The 11,217-nt window shown below is 33.6% G+C and overlaps 1 protein-coding gene across 3 annotated transcripts; it reads right to left on the bottom strand.

The window, feature by feature from the left end:
• Positions 1-1,256: 1,256 nt before the first annotated feature.
• Positions 1,257-8,872, bottom strand: LOC7490923 (uncharacterized). 3 transcript variants are annotated; one of them, XM_024593879.2, is made up of 12 exons: positions 8,599-8,872; positions 7,300-7,412; positions 7,096-7,223; positions 6,935-7,022; positions 3,682-4,750; positions 3,497-3,551; positions 3,307-3,388; positions 3,055-3,135; positions 2,476-2,580; positions 2,338-2,387; positions 2,068-2,212; positions 1,257-1,447 (listed from the first exon to the last, which is right to left on the bottom strand). In XM_024593879.2, the coding sequence occupies exons 1-12, from the start codon at positions 8,777-8,779 to the stop codon at positions 1,364-1,366; spliced, it is 2,181 nt and encodes a 726-aa protein (XP_024449647.2). In that variant the 5' UTR covers positions 8,780-8,872; the 3' UTR covers positions 1,257-1,363. The 3 variants fall into 3 exon arrangements, with proteins under 3 accessions (XP_024449647.2, XP_024449648.2, XP_006368742.3); XM_024593880.2 differs by having other exon boundaries at positions 7,096-7,202; positions 8,599-8,871; XM_006368680.3 differs by having other exon boundaries at positions 7,096-7,202; positions 7,294-7,412; positions 8,599-8,871.
• Between the last annotated feature and the right edge of the window lie 2,345 nt (positions 8,873-11,217).

Genomic DNA, 11,217 nt, shown 5'->3' on the forward strand with positions numbered 1-11,217 from the left:
TTTAAATTTTTTTCTTTACTTCAAATTAATATTTTTTTTGGTGTTTTTAGATCATTTTAATACGCTGATGTCAAAAATAATTTTTTTAAATTAAAACATATTATTTAAATACATTTCCGAGTGAAAATCACTTTAAAAAACAATCTCAACCACACTTCCTAGCACATTCAAGTATCAACCTTAAGTATCATAATAAGCCTAAACTATCATGCAAAAAAACAAAACCGCAGCAGCTTGAGAAGAACAATCTCCCATGGAAGCCGCCAATTACCAGGCATGTCATACACCTAACTGACTAGACCTAATTCGAATCTGTGCTGTGGTAGGGTTAACCTGAGTGTTCCAGTTTTGATTGCTTTTTGGGTATAGAAAGAAATAAAACAAAGAAAGAAACGTCAGCTATAGAAGCCTACAAGGAGTCCCCATTGTCAATTTGATTTTGGGGTAAAAAAAAACCAAAAACTCATCCGGGCATGTAGTCAAAATATATCATCGAAAGTAACGAGCTTTCGAGCTGGGCACCGAGGATTCTCAATTTTTATTTTAAGGTGAGGTCCCTTCCATCAATACTCGATGCTGACATTGCATGATATGACTAGCTTTTAATATAGTAAAGATTTGATTGGAGGAGCAATAACCCTAACATAAATCCAAAATTTATTCCTAAATGCTGTTGTCAATTTGTTACGCCACATCAACATCAGCCAGTAGTTCGAAAATAGCATGCCTATAACTTTTCAAGAGTGCATTTAGCTTTGACGAGATATAATTCAGCCAGGTGAAGTTGCATGGGCGAGACCACATAGCTCTAAATGTAAATGGGTCCTCCATATGGACCTACCTGTGCCACCTCCAAAGACATTTCACTTGAATAAACTAGAACCATTGTTGCTCATTTTTCCAGATGTTGAAACAAGGGACCCCTTTCAATCTGTCAACTATTCCACAAAATTCAAAGCTAAGCACATGCTGGGCCGGGGTAGAAAAAGAAAAAAGAAAACAAGAATAATTTGACAGGATTTTGCAAGGGCGCGGGGCTATATACTGCCTTTTTACAAGGGGAAACTTGGGGACATTTGTTTTAGAGGGTTGAAAATGTGTTTTTTCATTTAAAAAAACAAAAAAAATTGCTTGAAATTATTTTTTTTTGAATTGTTTTGATATGCTAATATTAAAAATAATTTTTTTAAAAATAAAAAAAACATTATTTTCATGCATTCTATGAAAAATACTTTAAAAAGCAACCGCTACCACACTTCCAAACATTACCTTATACTAATGCAGTTTATTGTTATGAAGGATACCATGGGGTCGAAATACAAGCCATTTAATGAACAAACTTCCACAACACCTCCAGCAAAATTCACATCAGACTACACTTGTCTTTTGACTTTGCATCAAACCTGGAAGATGAAGAAGATGTGGTTTTCCCACTGCTCCTTGGCACCTGCAAGAAAACAAAGAAGAAAGAAAGAAATCTTGTGAATCAGTAGTCATATATGGTTATAAGTTTAACATAAAAGTGCCATCGCCTGCCTCGTTAGAAAAGAAATCAAAACAAAAGTTGAGTGATCGCAAATAGTATTCCAAGAGAACGAAGGGATCTACAGTCAGAACAAATCATCTCTATATAGGGCACTACCTCAACCCTTAACTTTATGCCATCCTAAAATGCTGCTAAATGGAAGGTTCTTGTCAACGTCCATGAATGACAAATCCTAGATCAAACTGTCAAATTGGCAGATGACCACGAGAAGAGTGGGAATTCACAAACTCCACGTTAAGTTTAGACTTTAGATACAAGAAGTGCCAGAAACTCATTTAAATCGTCAGCATCTTGTATTTATTGATTGGTCGCATGCCTTAAATTAAAATACATTATTCATTAAACCTCGTTAATGAAGTATCCTTATGCTGTTTTTTTTTTTTTTAATAGAAATCAAGTCAATGACCAGCCAAGGTAGGCCAATAAACAATAGCAACTGAAAAACTAATACCATGATTTCTTATTTCTATAGCCAACAAAATATCCAAAGCATCCAAGCATAAAAATTATAAATGATCTACCTGGGGGCCTGTGATTAGCCTCGAACCACCAGTACTGGATGCTTGCAGCATGTTATGGCGTTGCGGTGGCGGCGGCGGCGGCGGCTGCTGCTGCTGCTGCTCAAACTCCTGTTGCTGCAGAGCTATTGCCAGTTGCAGATCAGAGCTGCCATAATAGCACAATTAGTACATACATTCATGAATAGAGATCACTAAATTAGTAATGGTCGTATATCCACATTCCAACTAAAGATTAAATGGGTGCATAAGCAACAAAAGTTAAAAGAGTACTTTATATCCAAACCCGCTTGTGCAGCACTATCGATGCTGGCAAGATAATCCTGAGACATGTAGTTAAAAATAAGTTTTAACAGTAAAATATAAAAAGATGAAAAGTTCTAAGAATATTTTGGACCAAAAAGTACATACAGCAGTACTGGTCACGGCATTGTGCTCATCCCATGGGTCATTTGAATGACTTTCCACCCTGAATTCCTTGAAGTTGCCTGTCATAAACAATGTATCTCCATTTACCTGAAATCATGGGAAGTTAAGATTAGGATACATATTCTCAGGGGAAGAAAAGATCAATATACCAAACTCCACAAACAATGCCTAAAAAGAACAATTCAGCAAGTTATTCAATAAGGTATGGCAAATTCAGAAATCTGATATATACCTTTAGCTTATTTTGAGGTTACAGAAGAAAATTGAAAAAAGTCAGAAAATGAATTTATTACTCATGGGCTTTTGGAAGTTAGGAGTTTAAAGGAAAATCTTTATTACCATTGACTTCTATTAAGACACCCAATGTAGCATGACTGCCAGCATAATCACGTTAATTTTGATTAGATGTGGAATAACACACACCTCAATCCAGATTTTAGAGTAGAACAAAATTATGTCCTTGCATACTAGTTTTGACTAGAACCGGAATTGGGAACCAACCTCAGTATAATATTTTATCTAATGCCTTAACAAAGATGATATCTGAGCACATAGTCTTACCTCATTTAGTTTCTCCCACACCAAATCAGGCTGATTAATGTAACCTTGGTCTGTAGCTAAAAGATACAGCTCACCATCATACTGCAAATTAAACAGGAGTGGATAAACCATTGACATCCAGGAAAAGAAAAACAGGAATCTAAATAGTCTTTCTTTAAATGGTTCACTACTAATAACAGGTCTAATTTGAAATAAGAAGCTACAGCATAGAAGGCTAAGCCACAAAAGAGCGCATCTCAAACTGTAACTAACCTTAAACATGGTGCTAAAGTGATTGTTGCGGAAAAAAACACACAACTCTCGCTCTTTAAGCCCATCCTGTAAGCAAAAGAGACTGCAAAAAATATTACGGAAAACAGATGATGACCTAATCCAGATCCAGCACAAAAAAAAATCTACAAGGAACAGGGAGATTCAATAGCCAAGCACTGGGTCAACATACCCATAAAAGGTCAACTGACTAGCATTGTTCTTCAAAAAGTTCCCTATCAGCTCCCCTAAAACATTTCAAATATATTCAATATATTAACTTACCACACAATATATCGTACAATAGGATGTAAAAGAAACAAAGATATGAATAAAATCCAAGACAACTAACATATTTTAACACAAATCATCACTCACCTTGCTGTGGAGTGATTTCATCCTTAGACCTCACAGTTCTATCAGCTTGTTCTGCAAGAACCACTTCACCTTCATACATAGGCTCTCGCTCTTCATAATTTGAAGTTCCTGTATCCAAAATGCATTCTTCTCCCTCGTATATTGGCTCACTGCCATCAACACTTGAAGTAAAGGTATCAGGTGCGTCTACGTTCTGCATTCTGCCAATAGATGAATTTGACTCTAGAACTGGTGAAGCTGACCCTGGTACATCCTCCTTGTCACGCCCATTTGAAATATCTGCTGGTTCATGAACCTCGGTAATAGAAGTGCACTGATTCTCAACCTTCTGACTGTAATGTAAAATATCCACACGGTCTCCATTCAAAGATGCAGTACTCTTTGCACAAGAAAGGGACACTGCGTCTTGAATCTCAACACCTGTGTCAACACTACGATTCTTAATGGTATCATCACAAGAGATATGTTCTCCAGATTCTGTACAAGTTGAATGATCAAAATGAACATTCAGATCAGTCTTTAAGGAAGAGCACGTCACTTCCCCTGGAAGAGTAGTTTCCAAGGATGTCAGATTATTATTATCATCATTGCTCAATGCATTAAAACTGCCATCAATACCAACAGGTCCCTCTGATGTATCCAAAGAAGTCACAGTCACAGCCCCCTTCATAGATGTACTTTCATCTGAACTAACAAACAAAACCCTTCCATTAACATCAGATACAAGAGAATCGCCTGCTGAACATGGCAACTCAGCCTCCGAAAATTTTAAGACCCTCAATAGTGCTGCTGCTTCTTCTAAATCCCCTTTTCTTACATTTTGATGATCAGAGGCTGAACGTGGAGAATCATCAAAAGACCTAGCTTTTGAAAGACAGGGAGAAGGAACGCCCAAAGTAGCAGTTGTAGCAGCAACAAAGTCAACGCAGTCTTCCTCGGTCTTACTTTTAAAATCTTCCCTGGTAACATTTTTACTTTCATCTTCCATGTTTCTTGTTTCCAGAGCAACAAGCTCCCCCATAAGAGTATTATAGGACTTTGACCCGATGGCATTAGCAGTATCATAGTCCTAGTGCATATGATTAAAGAAAATCAATCATCCCAAAGTTAAAACCAAATCACGACATCCAACCATGGAGGCTTTCTAATAAAAATCAGGACCATTTAAGGAACAAGGAGGAAGGTATTGTCAATTTTACATCCTGATAATTTTAACTACTTATTTCCCCAACATAATGCAACTAACAAAATATGCTTTTGCAATTACAAGATTCTGAACAACTTTAAGAATCAGGAACTTACAAATAATAAAATATAAAAGAAAGCAAAAGGAAAGAGCAATTTCCATCCAAATGTAATAGTGAAACCCATGCAAATTGTGAAATATCGATTTTTTTCTCAGCATCAAGATAACAAATGGGATCTATCAAAACAGAAAGAACCTGTGACCATTCATATAAGAAAATGGTCTCCATCTGATGAAAGGAAATAAAGTAAGTTTTAAAAGTGGCTAATATAGAAAGCATCCACAAAAGGTAAAATTACGCAATCAGTATGCAAATAATGAGATCTCAATGACATAATTTAGGATCTTGGACCTCCATGGAGTGGACCCTAAAATCCCCAGTAATTATCGGGTTTTTTTTTTTTTGGTTTTATACTTCTTTGATTGAGTGGTGCCTCGTTTATGAAAAAAAGAAAGAAGCTCTATGTCTAAATGATCTCTTTTGAACAAGAGATCATGCAACAAACAAAGCATAACTTCTAGAAAACAATCTAACAAGACAAAAGGACAGAAAATTCAAATGCCATTGCACCGCTGACATGTTTTAACTGAGCTATATTTAGTCTAGGGGTAAATCATGTCCAAATTTTAAGGCTTTAATTTGAAATAGGAGTATTAGTATTAAAAAAAAAACTAGCACCAAATAAATCTGATCAAGAACAGATCCCATTGCAAAGTAACAATTATCCATTGGCTCAACATATACAGAAAAAATTTTACTTGAAGGCAACTGGATATCGAATCAATACCAGTTGAAAAGGTAACCATGCACCAAATCAATAACAGTTGATTCACAATGAAGTAGCGAAAAACTAAAAACTAATTTCTAAAAATCTTTAAGCCTCCAATTCTTTCTAGCATTACCTAATCTTCAATATGGTGCTTACAAGTTTTACTCTGGCTTCAAACAATTTTCACTAGCGGCAAAAGGTAAACAGCAAATGACCTAACATGACAAGTGCTTACTGCTTCACACAAGTATTTTCATTTCCTACCTTTAATTTTAAGAAAACAATTAACAAGGTCTGCATGAAAACGGACAAAAGTATTTCCTGTCAACAGACATGCCAAAATATGCAAGATTCCAATATCAAGATTACAAAAACATATTATTCCCATAAATGAGTCTGGTTCCCAAATGACATCCATCCATGAAAAACCACTATCAGTGAAGCTTTCTCCTACATATGTAGTTGGTGAAATAATTGGAATTAACCTCAGGTATGCCTACCTGCAACTTTTAGTTTCCCTTTCAAGACAAGTAGAACCAGACTAGATAGTGCTTTTTTTCTCTGCTAACTTTGAAAAGAGAGGTTATACAAGATTTCCAAGTTTGCAGAGAAACAACTGTTTGAAAATTTTATAAGCCCATCAAGTCCTAGCTCATTCATACATGACCAGTTTACATTCTCTTAATCTAGAAAGTGTGAGGCTTCCTCCCCACACCATTTCAAATCTCCACAATCAAGAATATCTTCCTAGGCATTTCCATTGTGGAAAAACTTGCACTCTCATGAAACCTAGTCCTTTAGCCAACCAAATACAAGTCACATTAATCTTAATGATCTACAAGAAACACCGAGCTTGGCATTTTTAGTGTCCTCCATGTTTTTTGTGCCCAACTATACAGACATGCCAATGTTTTCATTTTGTCATTTCCCTAGTATACATGCTGGTCATTACCTGAAGAGGCATCCAAGCTTATACCTTGAATGACATACATGTGGAGAATTCATTTTGTTAGGCATATGTTAGTGTAAAGTGTATAAATGAAAATCAGAAAAAAGGGGAGCAATCAATGGAAGTTGAAAATTGAAGGGCATATAAAGTATAATTAGGAAAAGACCCTCTCATTAACACTTCCATACAGGCAACCAGGCATCAACGGCATTCAAAGAACAAACAAAACTGGAGTAGATTAATTTAATTCAACTGAAATATAAAATGTGAGGCTTGGAAAGTGCATACCAGGGGATCAACTATCCAACCATGGTATAAAGGAATGTCAAGCAAATCAAATATGGCACATTCTCGGGTAAACTCAAAATCATCTATCCTGCATGGTCATATAAGCTGGTTAAATAAATAAGAAAAAGCAGTGAGAGAGAGCGAGGGGTGAAGAGGCCTACCTCCTAAACTTTAGATTTACATCAATTCCAGTTGCAAGTCGTGGAAGCAAATCAATAGCATCTGCAATATTCTGCTGTTGATTTTCGACATATCCTGCATCTTTGTTCTGCATGATGAGAAAAACAATCTAAACAACATAACCAATAAAGAATAAGTATATTGAAGCAAACAAAAAAAAAATTGTTCATGGTGATTACATTTACATTACTGTTGGAATCAATCAATCGTTCTGCAACAAGGGATAGCAATTTCTCCTGTGAAACTTCAGCGCTATCTGGGCTCAAATTTAGATTGTTCTTTAGCAGAAGAACATTACCTATAGCAAGCCCACATGTTCATAATCAAACCACCTTTCTGATTGTAATTCCCACCAAAACTTGACAAGGTGGTCCTTTGCATATATTTTATGAAATAATCCATTAGCAGAAAATGTAAAAATATAATAATCTTTCAAGATAATGTAATCCAAAAACAGCAGCATTTGATGCTTAAACAACTGATCCCTTCATTTCACCGAGAAACTATTCTAGTGAGACAAATCACAAAATCCAAGCCTCTTTATGGTAGTTAAGAAAAGGCAGTGTAAAGAAAAAACTACATGAACTTCATTAACCAGAGTGTCAGGGGGACTATGTCTAACACAATTTTTTTGGGTTCAGTGAAGTCAACTGCTGAATTTCTTGGCACCGGAACCACAATTAGCTTAACAATAGAAAAGACAATATTTCTCTAAAAGCTCAATCCTAAGAGTTCTTGTTGCCAAAATAACAATGAACTTAACAAAAGAAAAGCATATTTTCACCTAAGCAGTGAATCCCAGCAGTAAACGAAACATGACTGAAGTTTTCTGTAAGAATTTACGATCAACTATCCCTAATAATGAGCTGAAATCCTAGCAGTCAAATTCTCAACTTACCACACAAGCAATTTCAAGATTGCACATCGTAGATTCTGTTTCTCCATAGGTTATCAACCAGTATTAGAACATTACACTTGCCATACCTACCTAAATTCCCTTCACATTCAGTTTTCTCTCAAAATTACATGCAAAATATAAAAAACCTTAAAAAATTGAGAACCTAAACTAAATGCCCAAGTTCTGTCAACCACAGTGGTGAAAAATATTACTTCACAACATCAATTTCAATTGCTTATTCCTTGCATTAAACTTCAATAACATTAAAAGGAACCTTAAAAATCACAGAAGCAGTTGATCAAATTAACGAATTTTCCAATTTGCATCATTAGCAACTCCAAATTACACCTAGTTAATCAATTAACCACTATTGAGAAGATATCCAAGAATTAAATTGTATTCTTAAGAAAAACAAGAAACGAATTTTCAAGACTGCCTAACCCGGTCATTTTCCATAATCAAATTAGATTGCAAACGAACTTCCCTGATTTCTCGGAAACCTAAAAACATTCTTTTCACTTTCGTAAAAAAAAAAAAAAAAAAACCAAGTGAACGAACGAGCAAGAAGGAGAGAGAAAATGATTACAGATGGCTAGCAGAGGACAAGGTCCATTGTCATTTTGGAGAACGATAGGAGTGGTACGGCCTAAGAACTCTATCGTTTTGGTTTTGTGAAGGCACTCCTTCTCTTGCTCTTTCACTGCTGCTACTTGTTGTCGATCTTGATTCTGGTTTTGTGATTCTTCGCTTGGAGGAGAAGAAGCCATTTCTTTTTTTGGTATTCAAGAAGAGGCTGGAGGATTGTGAAATTTTAACTTTGATCACGAGAAAGAGAGGTGTAAACGACGACTCGTTTTTAATGTTTTTACAATAATCTGTACTGTGGTATAAAGATTGAGGGAGTTTTTTTTTTTTTTTTAATATGGATGTTCGCTTATAAATATCTGAATTAATTTTATAAGTTTTAAAGTTTAATATCCTGAAATTTATCAAATTCAAATCAATAATTTTTAAAAAATAAATCTAAAGTTTAGCAGTTAAACTAACGGGCAGTCTCTTAACATTACTACTGTTTGTTTATTATTGGTAGAAATTATTTTTTTTCTTTTTAGTTTGGACGGTGAGACCAAAGTTTCCCCTCTATATATTTGATTTCGGTTATTTTTTCTACCTTCTTTTTCTATGTGCGTCAGGGGTGTCATGTAAAGCGGTAGAAATTGTTTTTTTTTAATATTTTTTATTTTTTAATATCTACATGTCAAAATAATTTAAAAATATTAAAAAATAATTTAAAAAAAACAAAACAAATTTAAAATTTCATGAAATACCGCCACAAACACACATCAGTGAATCAATACATGTTTTTCTTTTATAATGATCGTCCTAATAATTTATGATATTTTTAAGAAATCTTAAATATTTTATATTCCTAAAAAGTTGATGATGAAATTCAAAGCACTGATACGAGATAATTAATAAATTAAGACATAGAGTGCCACGTTGATATTTTTTTACTCGACCAAGAAGAAAAACAAATTTGCCGTGGACAATTGTTGTCGGCGGCATGCCTTGAAGATTAAAGTTTTGAAATTGTGTTGCATTATGACATCTTTTGTTATTGAAAATTCTGATTAGGGAAACATATGCAAGTTATTTTCCATTGCGAGTAGCAAGAAAAAGTTGTGGTAATAAATAAATAACTCGATTAGAAATATTTTTTTTATAAAAAAAAAAGCATCCTCCGAACACGTTTCATAATTTGTTCTATAAATTGAAATGAAAATCATAAACCTTTATTAATTACATTATTGAGAATTCCAAACTCATTCTTAACTCTCTTTATATTTGATACTGTGATAATTTTTACGTTTAATGTTTGAAAAATATATTTTAAATTATCAATAAATTATAATTTTTTTCAACCAGTTTTTTTTTAAAAGTTTTAAATAAAATTAAGTAGGTTAATTAAACAAACACTTTTATACCGAGCCTAACATCAAATATTCAGATTCCAAGTATTATTTATTTTAAATTAACTATATGGAAATTAAGGGATTTATTAGTTCAAGACTTGCTACTCTATTCAAAATATAAGAAAAGGAAAAATATCACTCATGTATTGCAACTTCGTGAAATTTTATCCTACTCAATGTTAACCGCTTAGACTTTGACTGGGTGGCAAGATTATGTTTTTTTATTCAAGTAAAACCTAAAATTATGGGAGGAGCAAGCACCTTTATTTATTTATTTATTTTTAATTCTCCAAACTATCACATTTAAAATCTCCTAGCTGACTGTTTAAAAACCACAACAAAAATTAGGTCAGCATTTATACAGGTAATAAAACCTGGCATTAATACAAAGATAATGGTACCACAGATTCAACAGAAAACAAGATCCTGTTGCTAGCACCGATGGACCATATATAAAATCAAGCGGACAGGCACGTCCAGGTTGTGAGAAGAATATTGGCTTGTTCTTGACAGGTAGGAGCTTTTCTTAAAAGCCGCACGAGTGAATCTGCCTAATTGGCAGATTTGAACTTTATCATGGAGATTGCAAAGGGGAAGTAAACTCCAGAGACTGGTTATACACAGAAATGGTAGATTCTGTAGAAGTTGCATGCATGAGATGGCAACTTTATAATGCCAACAGTTCAGGATTTGGCAAACCATACGTAGGATTAGTGTTTGTTTATTTATTTATTTATGAATACGTAGGTTTAAAATGTAATTTGTTTTCAAGTCTCTAAAAATTCTTTGGTATTATCATTGAAACTTAAAATACAGTTTTTTTGAATTTTTTTATAAAGATAAATTTTCATATCTCTTGTTTATTTTAGCTAATACAATGTTTATAATCAGAAACTTTGTTTTCATCTAAGAAAATATATGATTTTAAAGCAAGATTTTTTAAAAAATATTAACATGGTATGTTCATATTTTCTATGATGTGAAAGCTTAAAAATTCATAAATGTGATAAAATTATGTTCAAAATTTATTTAAAATTTTTAATAATAAATATTTGATTTCAATCAAATTTCCATAAATAATTTATTATTAGTATTATTATTTCTAGATCAAACATGATAATTGAAAAAAATTATTAAGATTCAAGTAAAAATTTATAATAATATTTTTAAAAATATGTCAGAAAAATTGAATCTGGTAAATTTTTTCTGAAGTATTAAAAAAAATTAAAGAA

The sequence above is a fragment of the Populus trichocarpa genome, chromosome 1, assembly GCF_000002775.5.
Source record: "Populus trichocarpa isolate Nisqually-1 chromosome 1, P.trichocarpa_v4.1, whole genome shotgun sequence".
NCBI classification, from domain to species: domain Eukaryota; kingdom Viridiplantae; phylum Streptophyta; class Magnoliopsida; order Malpighiales; family Salicaceae; genus Populus; species Populus trichocarpa.

Bases quoted from the DNA above. Each gene is read 5' to 3' on its own strand.
- LOC7490923 (XM_024593879.2), bottom strand. From the start codon at position 8,779: ATGGCTTCTTCTCCTCCAAGCGAAGAATCACAAAACCAGAATCAAGAT. The intron at 3,552-3,681 runs GTGAGTGATGAT...GAAATGTTTTAG, and splicing joins TGAAATCACTCCACAGCAAG to GGGAGCTGATAGGGAACTTT. The intron at 3,389-3,496 runs GTATGTTGACCC...TATTTTTTGCAG, and splicing joins AGTCAGTTGACCTTTTATGG to TCTCTTTTGCTTACAGGATG.